This window comes from Lepisosteus platostomus, chromosome 9 (genome assembly GCF_059453375.1).
Source record: "Lepisosteus platostomus isolate fLepPlt1 chromosome 9, fLepPlt1.hap1, whole genome shotgun sequence".
Taxonomy (NCBI): Eukaryota; Metazoa; Chordata; class Actinopteri; order Semionotiformes; family Lepisosteidae; genus Lepisosteus; species Lepisosteus platostomus.
Genome location: NC_142619.1, coordinates 21,106,552 through 21,124,519, shown reverse-complemented (window position 1 = coordinate 21,124,519; position 17,968 = coordinate 21,106,552). Strand labels below are relative to the sequence as shown.

Below are 17,968 nucleotides of genomic sequence, written 5' to 3'. Positions count from 1 at the left end.
AGACAGTATATATTTTCAGTGTACAGTATATATTTACCAAACATTTGAAGCCAGTGGTTTTAAAAAAAACTATTTATTGATCTGTATTTTATGACCTTACAGTAGATATTGCAAAGCTTAATTTGAATTTTTTTAGTTGAAGTCATATATGGAATTCAGTAGAATTGTACAAGGTCATGTATGCCACAATAAACAAGGTAACCATAAACACAACATCTTAAATTGCTGTTTTATTATTTTTTTAAAACGTTATCATGAGATGCATGCAAGTAATGGAAAATGTTGCATAAATGTTTACATGATATAAATGAACGGAAATCTGCTTATGAGAATTTGTCAGCTATGATTGAACTGCAACGTGACACAACTCCAAAATCAGTAAAAGTCTGAGTATTTTTACACATCGCATTTATTCAGTGTTCAGCTGTTATTTTCCCATTGCCCAGAAGACATAAAAACATACATTTCATTTTGCTACATTCATCTAGAGGCATCAGATACCAACACCATAGTGATTTTAGCTAATGCTTTGAAAGACCAACATTTACATTTCACGGTCCACAAAATAGTTTTATTTTCTATACAGGAAGGTTGCTCAATGCCTTTCAGAATTTGTTGTGATTATATTGGCTTGTGTTTAATGCCATCTATTAATTATTTATCATTTGACTTTTCTCCCTGCAGCACTAGATAATCACAGCTATTAGTATGTGTTCTAAAGCTTTTCTATGTAAATAAAAGACAATCTTACAAAAGAAAAATGGGAATGAAGCAACAACAAACACAATACTTTTGAAAGCATACTATATAATATGCTAATATGAAATTAATATTATGTTCAGTAGCTCTTTGATAATACAGGTTATCCCAATGTGTGTTTCTACCAAAAGATAGGAAAAAAGGTTCATGCAAATCCTTATCCTGGTGGATCAGGATATTACTATCGTATTACTATCATGAAATTACTATCAGCTCAGGCATTAACCTGTTAGTAAGTACTGTTAAATCAAGAAATTATTCTCAAAAGCTTTGAACTTTGCTTGAGTGTACAAGTGTATTATTTGTTATCTGACTGGAGAATTTAATGCTTAGTTTATGTATTTATTTGTCATTAATTTTACAATTTTCAGAGGCTGACTGTGGAATTTCTCGGCGCTAGCTTTCTGGAAGTGAAGGACTACTGCATAGAACTCAGAAAGAGAATGAAGGAGGCCTCAAGTTTTGTTTTTTTTTAAATTCAAGCATTTAGTAAAGTATAAGACATGACAGTACTAAATACAGGCTGTCCAATGCTGCAACAATGAAACCAAGTTAAGATCTCAAACATTGTTCAAAGCCTTGGATATAGACATTTTAGGTCAATTCTGTTGTTAATATAAGAGATGTAGCTCAGCGGAAAGACCTTGACAAGGTTTAACATTGAAAAATGGCTTTATAAAGTAAGGTAAAAGTTTAAAGCCATTAGTCAAGTATGACTTCACTGGCTTGGCGCAGACAGTTGGCCATGTCCACTGGCAGGTTGTTCCTTGTCAGATTGTTCCCATCCAGACGCAGATGTCTCAGTCTAGAGTAGTTTAGAGGCCCAGTAATCTTGCAGAAGCTTGACAAATCAATCTCTGAAAATATAAAAATAATATTTAATTATTTTCTTTTCACAGCTTTATTATTCAATAATGTGCTGTCAGATTCAAATGAAATATACATATCATTGTGTGATTATTATTTAGATTCTGACTAATGTTTAGTGAGTCAATATTATGCGAGACTGAAGTGAATAGAAACTTACTGTAAACGCATATCAAATTTCATATATGCATATACATTAATAACATGAAGTGCATTTTTAGGTTATTTGAACTACTGTTAGACGTGTGGTTGTGTATTCTTTTAGCATTCATATTCTTAAAATAATGTTTTCAAAGTACTTCAGTCTTATTAACATGTACCTTGGTACCAATAATTTGAAATGCTTCTGGTTAGAAAGTATTTGCTGAAGGTAACCGAGTTAAATATTATACACTGATTCTGGAGTTTGGTGTGACAGTACTGTATTTTCTGCCATATACAGCTACATGAATGTAGCTTCTACTTAGGCTTTTCTGGTTTCATTAACTAAACATGATGGGCTTTCCTTCTGTACTCTGATTGCAATAGAAATTACTAATATAATGAAAAAGAGAAAAACGTCTCTACACATTTATTTAATACTTGATTAATATACCGTACGGTATAAAGTGGCTTGGTAAATGACATAACATGATTTCATTAATATAATGCAAAGTTGCTTTAATATAGAGTTATAAAATTATTGAAAAGATGGGGTTGTAAAATTATAGAGGCAAATTTCATTGTGCAATTTATCATTAATTTAAAATATATTTTATTGTATATCTTACTTTTCTTATGATTTTTTTTTTTTAAATATGAGGTTCCAGTTATAAGGGATAATGTATATATTATAACCATTTTACATTGTGATAGCCTTGCCATAAAACATATTTTAAACTTCTTGAATAATTAAGGAAATTATATTTACAGTATTAACAATATTTAGATCAATATGTAGATTCTTTTCATAATTGTTGTGTTGATTACTTATTAGGAAAAAAGCATGTGGTAACTAGGTATGGCAGTAAAGGTTTTAGTAAAAGTTGCCTTTGTAGTTAATTTTCAGGGATTTGGGTGATAAATCCTTTTCTCTGAAAAAGTCATATAAGGCAGTAGTATAAAGCAGTCATTAAGATACTTTTGTATATATTTTCAGCTACATGATTTCGTGGTACAGTATCTTGTGTTTTAGAAAAAAATACTAAAATCAAAAGAAACTCACTGTTGATGTTGTTAACCTGCACATAAAGATTTTCCAAGTTCTCATTTATGGCTGGGACAGACTGAAGCTTATTGAATGACAGGTCCAGTTCGATGAGAGATGAGATGTTAAAGACATTTTGTGGGATGCCAGAATCAACCAGCTGATTGTGGGAGATTCTGAGATACTGCAATTTTGGAAACTTCTGGAAGTAACCACTGGGAATGCTGGTGACATTGTTGTGATCAATATAGAACATCTCTAGTGAGCTTGGCAGGTCCATAGGCAGTCTTTTAATTTTATTGTGGCTTAGGTCCAAGTATGCGAGGGATTTGACTCCCTTAAAAGCTCCTGCGATGGCATCATCCTTCAACTGATTTTCCTGAAGGTGAATAGCTGTGAGGTTCTCCAGTCCATCTAAGAGGCTGGAGGGGAACTTTGAAAGCTTGTTGCCAACGATTTTAAGCTCATTCATTGTTTTGGGGAGAGGTCCCACAGGCTCTGTTAGGTTGTTGTAGCTGATATATAGCTTTTGCAAAGATTTTAACTTGGAAAATGTGTTTTTCCCTATATTGCTGTTAACAATCTGATTGTTGTCAAGGATAAGCCAAGATAACTCTGTTGCATTATCAAAAATGCCACTCTTGATTGAATCAATTTGATTGTTTTGTAGGTAAAGGTACTTGATTCCTGAAGGCACAATTGGTATGTACTTTAATTTGCGGTTGTCACAATACATGGCACTTGGGAAACTGACTGGACAGTTACATTCCTGTGGGCAGTTTGGTCCAGAGGGTCCTAGCACCGGTGATGGATGGTCATAATAAGCTCCGTAGTCATAATACTGGCACAAAACAGAGCTCAAAAGTGCTGCGAAAAGTGGGAGATGGAAATGATTCATTTTAATGCCGTGCAATAAAATCTGTTTGGGGAAAAAAAGAAAAAGAAGTAAATTTTTTATTCATTTTCTTTTTTAGATCTTTATCTTTATACATGGTTTTTGTGTTAAAGTACTGTCTTCTTATGTACACCATATTTTTTTAAGAAGCAAATTGAATTAATTTGTTGTTACTTAAAATCAGACTTTTTCCAATAAACTGCTGTATAAGCTGGGACTCAAGAGTTTAAAACCAAAACAGTTATTTTTAAACACTGCATTATACCACATTTAAAAACTATTCTGCTTCTCGTGTGTAATATTCATTGTGTAGTCTTCTCTATTACTGTATGTCACTGACTTCAGCATTCTTAGTGCTTTATAGTATTAATCTACTATTGTAAAAATGTACTTTTATTATGAAACTTATATTAGACACATCATATCACAATTCATTGGCTCATTTTCCCCCTCCCTTTTAAACTTTTCATCACATTTGAACTAAGACAATCTGCTGAGCTATGGGAACATTGTATTCAGCTATGCTTTGTGAACTGTTTTATACAGTAGAAAGTTTAAACTGATATTATAAAATCACCAGATTGATGCATTGCTGCTTTTCATGACGTGTGGTGAACTTTGATGGCTTGTTTAATGGCTAACAGCTGTTGTTTTTCATTGTTGGGCTAAGTGTAGTGTGGCTTTTTTAACTATGACTGAGGTTGCTATCTATGATAAAAACTTCTTTCAACATTGTATTATCCTACCCTGCCCCAACAGAAAATAATCTGGTTGAGTGGTCTGTTTAAGTTCCATGTGGTGAATTTGTCCCATTTTGTTTATATCTGACAACTAAATTACAGTATAGCTGCAGATTAAACTGAGCTCACTCATAGCTTTGGTATTCTTAATCATAAAACAATAAAACATAAGTGGATGTAAACATAAAAATTGTATAGTTTCAGATAGTTCTAGGACCTCATTTCTGTTGAAAAAAAAAACTGTATATTGCTTCCAGTTACACAGTATCCAGTAGCCTGCCAACTTAGTTGTACATCGTGCAATTGGCTGAAAATATTGAATGATACATAAAACTGTTTTTTTAATTTTTCAGTGTAAAGGTCATGAAAAGTTGAGGTGTATAGTCTTTGCAAATCATACATTTTTAAGTGATCACTATCATCACTATTAATAATAAAATTATTATTGTTGTTATTACTACTACTGCTGCTGGTTCAATATCACAATCAAGCAATATGAATGTGCTCATCGTGGATATTTATTTTTAATTTACTTGTTTGCATAATTGACTATATTATATGTGTACTGTATAAACAATATTAAATGATTTTAGTTTGGTTAACAATTCATTGAAATAAGCAAATCTTTCGCACACCTTTTCTTATTATTTCTATAGTTCTTTATTGTTATCCATAGCTGTGCTCCTGCCACTAAAAACATTTTGTGACGTCTTGAGAATATGTTTCCTATTAATGAGTCATGAGGCCTTAATAATTATAAGACTGGAACTGAACCCAAGGGTTCAGAAGTAAGATTGTTTCCCTACATACTAAATAGTCCTCATTAGTGTAATTTCTGATTTCTTATCAAACATGCATTTCAATAAAAACAAAAGCTGTTAGAACTAAAAAGAATAAATTATATACATTATATATACAGTACATTAATTCAACCTCTAAATATATATTTTCCTATACATGTTTCATCACTCAGCTACATCAGACTGGAAGTACTTTACAGTTTCTTAAAAGTCATAGGCTGTTATAAGCCAAATTTGCTATTTATGGTAAAAATTGTTCTACATTTTTGTGACTGACAGTAGCACAAAATGCAGTCTACAAGTACAAGCCCATTATTGGAGCCTCAGATAGATATACAGTGGCTTGTGTTTCAAGAACTTAAAGCCTGCAGGGCTTCTGAAAAAAAAAAAGAGCCAGAGCTCCAAACAGAGATGCTCATCATCATCAATATCTCTGTCAATCACTTGCCAAGCACAGCACATTCATTCGATGTTCTGCTGATACATCTAATGATCAATAATATAAAAATATATTCGCAAAAGTTAGGATCACATATATTATAATATGCATACAAGTGTAAAACTTTAAGTTTGTTTCTGCACCATATATTTAATGAGCTCTGTGACCATCTGAGGCACTTGCAATGTTAACCTGAGTTCTACTATGGTTTTAACATGGTAATAATGACAAAGTTCTCTGCCTTGTTTAAGAAAAGCAGATGGATCTGATGCCCCTTGTCTCTAGTTCATTGCAAATGAAAATAAGAAAAACAATTATAATGTTGCTATGTTAAACCATAAAACTACCTTACAGTATAAGACCAGAACTGTAATTTGACTTGTGTCTGAACACCTGCAGTAATCATAGACATCCCCTGAAGCTACACATAAAACAGTCAGATGGACCTGTTAACTTTTCCAAACTCTGGCAAAAAGTAATAGAATTTTCTAAACCTTTCTGGGCATTCACATTTCATGTACAGTATATGTAGATAATATGCTGAAAGCAAAGATAAACAATAGATATGAGTAGCATCATCTTCTTCTTTAATGCATATACTCTATATGCTGGACAGGACACATATTATAATTACACATAATACTATAAGTGTAAAAAAAATAAAGCTCATATTAGAAATTATAAAAAAGTCCACGTTTATAAGCTGATTTTATGGAAAAAAAAGCATGCCAGTTTTTTATAAATATATTTATAAGATTTCAAAGAGGATCTATCAGAATTAGATAAGACAAGAAATATTGTCTGAGACAAACGTGAAGCATCTATAGATTACCTACATAAAATGCTTAAGATTGCAAACTTCTTTTAAAACCTGTCAAAAATACTAGTTAGAAACTTAACTCAACATATTTTGCTATCTAAATTATAAAACATAAGTACAACTGGAACTCCAATATGTAACTTTTCCATTTACATGTTACACCTTTATACACTGCTACACACTGCAGTCTGTAGTTACAGAGGAGTTGCAGTGTTTTTTTTCAATCCACAGTCCATCTGCATTCTGAGTTTCAGATGGGAATAAGAAAAAAAGTACCCATAAACTGCAGGACACATTTGCAAAAGCACTTACCTTCTTTGCACCTCTATGGTGTGTCTGATATCCCAACTTCAGGAGCAGTAAGGTAGCGTTCGTTGTCGGAATAGGGGCTTAGGAGGAAGCAAGCAGCCCGTGCCAGACCTCTGTGGTCCTGAGCTAACAAAACACAGCAACCAAATGTAGTCACGCAGCACTATAAAGCTGCTATGTCATCAATATGGGCTTACGGTGTGGCATAAGAAAAATATGGCTCACTAACGAAATGCAGGTGCACAAGGGTCACACATCTGCTACCGCGATGATTCTTCAGTGTCTTATAAGAGAGGAATTACATATGCATACCTGGCTGCGTCTGTTCTTTTTTAGTGAAACTTCAATTAGTTCGAAGAAACATAAAATAATTTATCTGTGTGCTAAAAAAAGCAGCCTCACAAACTCCCGTAAGCCTCTTAATCACCTTTCCAGAAAAATCAAACAATAGTTTAAAAAATGGAAAAAGGTGAAAAAAAAACAGCTGATGCCTTTACTGGGAGCCAACAGCCTATGGCTTAGAGAAACATAATTCAGCAGTCAAAGCTGAGAATGATATTTAAAAAAAGACAGAATGGGCTAACTAAAATTAATACTAATACTATTAACTTCCAAAATCTTTATTTTTCCCTTCTTCTCTATTTTGAAGACGTAATACCTTCCATGGAGAAACAAGGTATGGACCATGTCCAATAACTTACAGATGGCAAAACATAAATCAACACATCTCAGTTTCTTGTCATCTTCTTTCACATCAAAAGGCCCATATTCATTATCAGCAGCATCTGACTCTAAACTGCAGTTTTACCCTGCACTTCATCAGGAATAATGAAACAATGGCAAAGGTTAGTTTTTGATTTTGATAGGGAGAACTCTGTTTTTTGAAGATGTTTCTCTTCCCCCTCCTCCCTCTGTCTTTATACCCTCCCCCCTCTATCCCAAATGTTACTGACGTCTGGAATCAATTGAGTATAGCCCATTTCTCTTTTTTTTCATGCATGCCAAACAAGAATGCAGGCTTGAGTGCTGGGTGTTAAATCTTCAGATGCAAATGTGAACCTCTACAGCTAACCTAATTCTCTAGCAAATTTAGAAAATTGTGAGTCAAAGTATATTATTCTTTACAATATACCTTCAATGTTAAAAGATGTTTCATTTCATTATACTGTAAATTGATTTTAATCTGAGACTAAAAATGAATTTCTATGGTGATGACAAGATTTGCAAAGTCTGTATTCATTTTTTATGCTTTTTTTGCTATGAGAATGTTTAATCAAAGAAATTACACTTGCTTTCAAAGCTACTTATTCAATAGTAATAATGGACAGAAACAATTAAAACATATTTAGAAAAAGATATACAGTATAATCTTAATTATTAAATTATTCACTGCATTTATAGTTTTGTAATGCAAAACGACAACAAAACGTCTCAAACATAGGTTGTTATGATTCAGTATTGGCTTATGAACACCTGCCTAGTCCACTGATCACAATTCCTTTTAGTAATACATACAGTATGTCCAAAATTATCGGCACCTCATAAAGATGAGCTTAAAAGTCTGTATAAAATAAACATCACAGGTAATGAGCTATGTTTAAATTTTCCAACTTGCAGAATACTGTATATTTTGACTTTGTTAATGATTCAATGATAGAAAGCTAAATTCCACATTTCTCAAATTATAAAATTGATATCCGAAAAAATAAGTGTAACAATTATTGGTACCCCTGCTTTCAGTACTTTGTGTAACCTTCCTTTTGCACGATAACAGCACTGAGCCATTTCCAATAATGTTTTATGAGACTGGAGAACATTGGGAGGGATCTTATACACCCCCATTCTTCCATACAGAATCATTCCAGATTCTTTATATCCTTGGGTCTGGGCTTATGGACAGCCCTCTTTAATTCAGGTTTTCAGTTGGTCCGGAGACTGAGATTTTAAAATGTTAATTTATAGTTGTCTCACCATTTCTTTATGGATTTTAATATGTGCTTTGGGTCATTAGCCTACCCCTAGACATTTCACTGCCAGCCAAATATCTTGGTATTTGGTAGAATTCATGATGTTGATGACCTTAACAAGGGCCCAGGAATAAGTAGAAGCAAAATAGTCACATAATAGCTCTGATTCACCACCGTATATTTCATTACCAAATTAATAGTCCACAAAGAAATACTTAAAATGTGCATAGACATATATAACAAGGAAATACTACTGAAAGGCAGCTGTACTTCTCAAGGATCATTAATGATAGTGGTAGAAATCCAAGAGTATTATTCTTTACTATTGATCGCCTATTAAACTCATCGCCCCCCACTGATTGGGTTATCCTGGTGTCTTCATCAAAATGTGAGAGGTTTGTGTTGTTTATGATAAGAAAACTACAAACATTCAATCTAGTATAAGCCACTCCATTTGAACTAGCTTATATCCTACAGTTACTTAACCTTGGTATGCTGTGACTACATTCATTGTCTCAAAGCTAAATTCTTCAACCTGCTCTCTTGATCTGATCCCAATATTTTTATTTAAAGACGTCTTAGATAGTCTAATAGTGTACTAGATATTTTGAACTGTTTCTTAGAAAGAGGTATTTTTCTGAAGAACTTAAAACTGCTCTAGTCAAACCCCTGCTTAAGAAAAGTAATTTTGACTTCTTAATTTTGAGCATTTCTAGCTTGCATTTTCTGGCAAAATCTTAGAAAAGGTAGTGTTTAAATGACTTCCTGTATAAACAAAATATTCCTGAAAAATTTCAGCCTGGTTTTAGATCTTGTCATAGCACCAAAACTGCAAATAGTAAAAGTGGTAAATGATCTGAGACTGCATGCTGACGATGTCTCAATTCTGAACTTTTAGATTTCTGTGTAGGATTGAACACTATAGACCCTGTATACTCCTGAAACACCTAGAAAACTGGAATCGTATCTCTGAAACTGCCTTAAAATGGTTTATACTTATCTAATCGTATAACACATTTGTCTCAGACAATATTTCTTATCTTAGCTAATTCTGATAGATCCTCTTTGAAATCTTATAAAAAACTGACATGTTTTCCCCCATAAAATTAATCTTATAAATATGTACATTTCAAATAAAAATATAAACTTTATTTTTTTAACCGTATAATATAGTATTATGTGTAATTATAGTATGTGTCCTGTCCAGCATATAGAGTATATGTATTAAAGAAGAAGATGATATTATATAAATAATATTGTTTCTGGACACTTCACTCAAATCACTTTACAGGTAATGGGGACTCCCCTCCACCACCACCAATTTGCAGCATCCACCATGATGATGTGATGGCAGCCATAATGTGCCAGAATGTTCACCACACATCAGCTATAATTGGGATGGAGAACAGAGTGATAAAGCCAATTCATAGATGGAGATTATTAGGAGATAATGAGTGCTAAAGGACAGGGGGCAATTTGGTCAGGACGCCGAGGTAACACCCCACAATTTTTTAGAAACACCCTGGGATTTTTAATGGCCACAGAAAGTCAGGTCCTCAGTTTTATGTCTCATCAGAAGGACAGCGCCCTTTTACAGTATAGTGTCTCTGTCTCTATATTGGGGTGGGAGCCACACACACCACAGGGTGAGCTCCCCCTGCTGGCCCCACTAACACCTCTTCCAACACCAATATTAGCTTTTTTCAGAAGGTATTCCATCCAGGTACTGGCCAGACTCACACCTGCTTAGTTTCAGTAGGCTGCCAGTTATGTCTATAGAGAGTTATATCACCTTATATCTAGGGTGATATACTGCTGTAGCTGCTGGCTTTAATTATATTTTTCCCTTGTATTTTATGTTGACATTTTATTCTTCTTAATTATCTTTTTCTTTTGCATCAATACAATTTTTTCTTTAATTTCTTGTTTTTACTATTTCACTAGGAATTTTACACCGAAGATCAAAGTGTGATGAACTATTATGGAGCAGATATTGGCTTAACTCGCTTGGCTGAGGGTCGACCTCCTGGCCATAGGACAAGGAGGCCAGGACCCCCACGCAGGGTAACCAAGGGGTAGCTACGGAGGTGGAGCTGGGGTGGAGGTGGGATGCAAAAGTCGTACGCGAGGGAGTGATGGGAGCGATTGTTAATTACTGACAGCTGAGTACGACTGAGCGTGGTCGTTGTCATCCCTCCTGAACTTTAGTTATAAACTCCATTTATTTTTATATCTGCTATTACTGTTATTATCATATTCTTTTATGTATCCTCTCATATTTTGTGTTATTTTATGCTCACTATGTAAAGCAATTTGAGCTGCATTTTAATGTAGAAAGGTGCTAAACAAATAAAATGATTATTATTATTATGATGTTCTTTTCTGTATATGTATCCTTCTTTCGATGTAGGATCCACCGCTGCTGTGTGTGCCCATACAGCTCTTTTTTCATCTCAGCTGACCATAGCACCCAGTTCAAATCTACTACTGAGGCTGTTTAGCAAACTCCAACACATTTGTTTGTCACAAGCACAGCCGGCATCAATTAATCCTCATTATTCAATCACTTCTTCCTTCACTATTTAAACCCTCCATTCACTCCTAGTCCTCGCTTGTTATTAGGAATCTATCCGCCTCCTGAGCTTGCATCGTCCTCAAATGTCTGACCACTGACACTTGGGACCTTTCGACAACCCTTTCGTCTCGCCCTTTTTTGGATTTGTTTGCCTTGCTTAACCCGCATTCCGACCTCTAGCCTTGGACCTCTTGGAACTCTCTTGGATCTTTTTTTCTGTTATACATTCCAAATAATCTATTGGCATGGAGGCGTCATCTAACTGCAGTTTTGGATAGTTGGTGGTCCCTAGATGTAACGTAAGGTCAGCACGTCTCCTCTGGACCTTACAATTTTCTTTGCCTCCTCACTATAAACTAGAGAATGTAGTTTCTTTATATTTTTGAGCATAAAATTTCACTTATTACACTTATTTATTTTATACAGCATATGCTTGCTCATCTTTATCAAGGGTACCAATAATTTGGAAGTGAGTCAGATGAAGAAGCTGATAAATTGAAACTGTATGGTGTCCTACAAGTCCTTTCAATCACAGAACATATTCATGTCAAATCTAGTTACGTTGTACTCAAACAATGGTGTAAAACAAACACTCCACAGTATCAAAAGTTGTTAAAATGATTAAAAGAGAAAAAAGTCCAGAGTCTTCTAATCAGAAGAACAATGTTGCACATAAAAAACCTCACTGACATTCTTTATAGGTATTTTTTCAGAGCAATGATTTATTAAGTTCGAGGAAAAGAAGTGCACTACAAAGAAAGGTCTGCACTAAATTAAACCACCTTTGTCCATGGTGTTCCAGAAGGTGGAAATTTGTTTGAAGAGAGCATGGGCCCCAGTGGGTAGAGTAATAAAAGAAAAGCAAATGGCACAAAGATGCAAAAGCAAAAGTCACTAGTTCAATTAAAAAAACAAACATATTTTCCTTTTGTCACCACTGGTCCCTTTCTTCCATATTTTGTGTTCTCAATAAATATACTGTTGGAATATACAGTAATAGTGTTTATTTACTACTACATACAGTAGATTCATAGTCTTCCAATTTAGCTAAGGATTTTCTAGCTTTGCTGCAATGCTTTAATCCAGTGGTTTAAAACTGTAGTACCTAAAACTGTGGTACATGTAACCAGATAACCCTGGAAATATGTTGTGTGCACTGAAAAATTGGGAATTAAAAATTGAATAATTAAAAATTATGTAACTTTTCCATCTATCGGTTTCAGAAAGTTTGAGAGGGGTTTTCATATTTTCTATTTTCATAAAATTCGTTTGTGTGTCAAATACGCAGCGTACGTACTATGTTGATACAGCTTAGGACCACACGCCAACAGAACAAGTGATCGAAAATAAATATACTTTGCAAAAATTAAGTATTATGTCATGGCTGAGAGGAAGAGACGCCAAGAGTACTGACGCCAGCTCCGATAGATCAAGCCCATCCGTTGAGAACGAGGAGGATTATACATCGGCCACTAGGGTTACCATATTTGAACATCAAAAAAAGAGGACACCCTGAGGATATTTCCTATTGCCTTATCTGGGAAGGGGGTTGGGATGGAGAGCGTTTTCAAAATATTGCACGTTTTATGTTCATTGGTAAAGTAACTGTGATGATGTTTAACTGTGTAAAATGCATAAGTCCCCTCTGCTGCAATAACAGTATCCTCTGTTTTTCTGCCAGATTTTGCAAAATAATCTGTTAATTTGGTTGAAGAACTCTCTCCTCGAATTGCCTTTTTGTGTTTGTCTGAGTCAACATGAGCTTGCAAGTCAAGTTCACCTTTATTTGTCACAGAGATAAAAGTACCAGGCTTACACACCAAACATTCAGCTTCAGCTTCCCATTCCTCTCTGCCACTTCGAAAACCCAGAATTTATTTTTAAATTCTACTGTGAATTTACATTTTGGCATTGTGTTTGAGAGTAGGAAAACGAGAAACGATGCTCTCTCATGACATAATCATACACGTACAGGATGCAAACTGAATGACAACGTAGGTCGTGATGCGAACTAGAGAAGTTAAGAAATTCTCTTTCTAACTATCTTTATAACTTTTGTTAATTATTCTTCATGGTAAAAATAATGGGGTCGAAATCCTGGACTTTTCTGGATATTTGAAAATTCCCCCCGGATGGAGATATAAGGATCAAAATAGAGGACATCGCCGGGAAAATCCAAATGTATGGTAACCCTATCGGCCACCGACACTAGCTCTTCTGCTGAACCTTACACAGACAACACTGCTAGTGTTAGCAAGCATTGGAAAATGGCTACAAGGTGGTACGATCCAAATTAACTAAGTGCTCAGTGCTATTTTTATGATGTACGTGATTGTGTGTGCGCACTCATGTTGGTCATTGAGATTTTCAGTGGTTCCTATGAGAGGATGACTTGTAGGTGGTACTTGGATGGTTTGGTTTGATCAGGGGTGGTACTTGGTCCAAAACGTTTAAGAACCACTGCTTTAATCTATCCAGTTTGTTCTTAGCCACACTCATAACAAAGGATCACAAACACCCTGGATTTAGTAATTGCAAATAACTCTTTTGTCTCTCACTTATCTTGTACTAGGCCTCTCTGACCACCGAGCTAATCTCTTGAATTTCCTGTTACAAACTTTCCCCTCTCACTCTCTGTAAGTTTCCACAACTGGTGATCAATTGACCACACTACATTTGTGGATTTTGTTCTGTCTTCCTTACCTTGCTTCTCAGGAGAACAAAATGTACTTTTATCTACCTTTCACACCTTAAAAAACGACTAAAACTCTAACCATCTCCTGTTCTCGCTCTGACATGAAGACAGTTTCCTGTGAACGTGAATCCAGGTGGTGTCTTTCAGGCCTCAGACGCAATTCGCATCAGCACTCTGCACTTTTTACATAGTCTACCCTTTTCATTTTCTCGGTCTCACTACTACATATTTATTTATTTTTCCACTCTAATACTCTACATTCTTTCAACAAACAGTTGACTGATAGGGTGCAATAAAGAGATGGGTATTCTTACATACCGAGATGATTCAATAGGAAAAATGCTTGAATAGGAGTAGTTTGTTTTGGAGAAGGATGGTGCTTGCCAACTTTGTGGCTACAAATAAAAAGATTGATTAATCGCTAGATTCATCATTAGATTGAGTTCTCCTTAATAAGATTTAGATCTCCTGATCTAAACCCTACTAAACATTGTTTTGTTTTTTATTTGCTTCAGTGGGCAGCATCGATTTGATCAGATCATCAGTATTCTGATACATCCAGGGACTTGGGAAAACCTTAACTAAGAAAGGGTTCAGCTCCCACAACGATATTTGATTAGGGGATGCTTAGCTGTTATCAAGGAGTAATTGTGTTTCAAGACATGTTCAACCACATCAAATAGCAAAACAAAAATGGGCAAAAGCAGAAATACTGAAGAAATGAGTATATAAAACTTTATTTTTTTCAGTCTTTTTTGTTCAAAGATCTAATTGCTGAATGCATAAGGCTACATAAGGGGCGGAGCGGAGGCACTGTGGCTAAGAATCTGCGCTTATGGCTGGAAGGTTGCTGGTTCAAATCCCATGGCCAGCAGAGGAATCCTACTCTGTCGGGCCCCTGAGCAAGGCCCTTAACCCCAACTGCTCCATTGGCACTGTATAAATGGCTGACCCTGCGCTCTGACCCCAAGCTTCTCTCTCCCTGTCTGTGTGTCTCATGGAGAGCAAGTTGGGGTATGCAAAAAAAGACAAATTCCTAGTGCAAGAAATTGTATATGGCTTATAAAGTGATCTTATCTTATACAGTATCTCGGAGTATATCAACATACTGTATTAAATTGTTTTACATACATCTGTTTGAGTCCAAGTACTCTCTCTGTTGGATGTCTCAGCAATTTAGAAGCCAGGAGGAGTGCAGTGATAGACATTGTGTTTTTTCAAGGATGAGTCTGATTTAATACAGTATATATTCCTATACACTGCAATTCAAGGAATACAGCTATGGGTCACCTAGAATAAGACATAGCCTTATTAATTCTAAGCATAACCATAAAAATATGTGAGTAGAGGTGTCCTGGAGAATTAGCACTGTTAAAGTACAGTATATGCTGTATATATCTACATATCATGGAATGTAGGAGAATAATAAGTAGTATATTACTCTGAAAAGTTTAATCTAAATCCCTAACATGATAACTGGAACAATTTCAACTGAAACATTAAACTGGATAATTGTGTTAAAGCCTTAAAAAGAAACAGTGTATTGAAGTATTTCTTTATATCAAAGGATTCTGCAAAAAGTAAAAAAAAAACCACAAAGGGACAATTGATGTATTTTATTAGAAATTTACACCAGCATAAAAATTTAATGAAGTGCTGTTGTCTCATCTTTACTCCCAGGTGAAACTTTGCATCAATTCCTTAGAATTATTTCTGCCTAATTTTGAGACCTTAACTCCACCCCTTAGTGCTCAGTTAAAGCTTCTGGTCTGCCGTTAGACATAAATGTATTTTTAAATTTGAAATGCTTTATAGCATGAGAAAAAGCTGGGTAAAACAATTTAATGCAGTAGTGAGACTAGTGAGACCTGCTGCATCAGCAGTTATTGACCATAAAAATGACCACAAAACTGCTAATCTCAAAATCTGTTATTATACAGGCACATACAAGAACCCACTGTCTGAGTGATTTCAGTTACTATGAAAACTGCTGATAGCTGCATTGGTGGGATGCAGGGATCAAGTTCAACCTTTGAACAAAGGAGGAAGAATGAGAAGACAAAATTCCAGGTGTGAATCACTTTTAGTTTCCCAAAAGTTACAGTATATGGTAAGCAGTAAGTTCATGAACAGATCTTTACTTGTTTACTATTGATTAAAAATAACTTAAATCCTAAGAATAAACTCAAAGTTGTGTTTGAATTGATTACTTTGATGCAATACACCAAATAAAAGATGTGCTAAGATAAGCATCATCAACGTTTAAAAAGAATAAAATCAAATTCAGATGAAAATTTCCAGTTTGATCAGTGATTTGACTGCACATTTAAAATGACTGTAATTCATGAGCAGAACTAAACTGCCTTTGACTTTTAGAGTCTAATCATTATTCTTACCTATGTTACAGTATGAATTATTGCATTTTTCACATGGCTAAAGATAACTCTGTAATGTTCATGAGGCAACTTCCACAATCATAGTGTTATCTGAAGAATTTCCAGGTGAGAGGTGTTTTCTTTTTAAAAAAATTGTGGATGAGATCCTTGGAACAATTATTTACAAAAGAAACTTAAGGAAAAAATCAGGATGGGCCAAATGGCTGCTTTTGTTCTTAACCATTCTTATGTTCTGCTATTCTGTTGGTATACTAAGTGCGACTAATATACATTAACACATTTTCATACATGGTCTTATAAGCTATAATATAAATATTCTCAGGTACCATAGAGCGATAATTTCATATATCTGTTGGAAAGCCATAGAGATTAATGTAAGCAGCCAAAATAAGAAACCACAGAGAAACAAAAAGGATCCCATTTATACAAACTATGTAAGGCAAATTATTAACTTATTTTTCATGGAAACACTAGCTTTATTTATTATTTTTACTGAAGTTAATTCCTCATTTACAAGCATGGGATCAATATATTGGTTGTTATATTTCTAGGACTGTCATTTCATTGGCTTTTGTTCTTTTAGTTTTGTGATTCGGTAGAAGATATTTGCAACCTCATTTTCTCAATGTCTAGTATTCCCAATTTCGGAAAATGCCTACAGTAAGTACACAAGACAAATATTTAAATATTTATCTCTAAAATTTTACATCCCTGCTGGTTTCCAGCAACAGTTACCTTAAAATTGGGCTTATCTTTAAACTTTAAGGTAAGCTTTAAAGAAAGCTAGACAGTTAAATATGTTTGCAGCTTGAATTAATATCTACACAAACACATTCTCTAAACTTGGAATCTGTAATTTCTGAGTACTCTTGTTCTGATCTTTGTTTCTGTGGTGTCAAGTGGGTGAGAAAGCATGTGACTGTACCCCCTGGGTAGGATGCAAGTCTCTCACAGAGACATCACTTAGCAGTGCTGTTACCCATTTATACAGCTGGTGGATTAAATTAGGTTATAGTTCTTTACTGAAGGTACAAGACAAGGTCAATGCCATGGACTTAAACCTGTAACCCTGCAGTTATGAGATTTAACCAGTATGTTACATATCACAAGTGTTTGGCGTCTGCAAGACATCAAAGACTTTCTGACAATCAAGAATTTCCAGAAGAAATATCCTCATTTTGCCTATTTAAATCACATGTTTTGGGGGGGGGGACTTTTATTTGGCTCACCTATTACTGATTTCCTCTTATTTTTGTGTCACATAATGAAGAATGTAGATGATCCCAGGAATTTTGCATGGAAAAGCTGCAGATTTTATGACAAGACCTTAATTTGTTAAGATATACTGTAGATATTTTAATTAGAAGCAAAACACCCATGGGAAACAGACCATTGTTGTCTTGTCTGACCTGAGAAACTTATGTAATGAATTCCCTCTGCCAAACAGACAGCCATGGTAATGTTTTAACCAGAGAAACTGTCTGACTGGAAATATTTTTATGACTATAAACTCTTGCTTA

At 34.7% G+C, this 17,968-nt stretch overlaps 1 protein-coding gene across 1 annotated transcript; it reads right to left on the bottom strand.

Annotated features, from left to right (window-relative positions):
* Window positions 1–217: 217 nt before the first annotated feature.
* On the bottom strand, window positions 218–7,671 carry lum (lumican). Its single transcript, XM_088647170.1, has 4 exons — window positions 7,517–7,671; window positions 6,819–6,941; window positions 2,831–3,731; window positions 218–1,616 (listed from the first exon to the last, which is right to left on the bottom strand). The coding sequence occupies exons 3-4, from the start codon at window positions 3,708–3,710 to the stop codon at window positions 1,462–1,464; spliced, it is 1,035 nt and encodes a 344-aa protein (XP_088503296.1). The 5' UTR covers window positions 3,711–3,731; window positions 6,819–6,941; window positions 7,517–7,671; the 3' UTR covers window positions 218–1,461.
* Between the last annotated feature and the right edge of the window lie 10,297 nt (window positions 7,672–17,968).

Excerpts from the sequence above, each read along its gene's own strand:
- lum (XM_088647170.1), bottom strand. The coding sequence starts at position 3,710 with ATGAATCATTTCCATCTCCCACTTTTCGCAGCACTTTTGAGCTCTGTT. Across the intron at positions 1,617-2,830 it reads GCAGGTTAACAACATCAACA|AGATTGATTTGTCAAGCTTC; the intron begins GTGAGTTTCTTT and ends TTATATTTTCAG.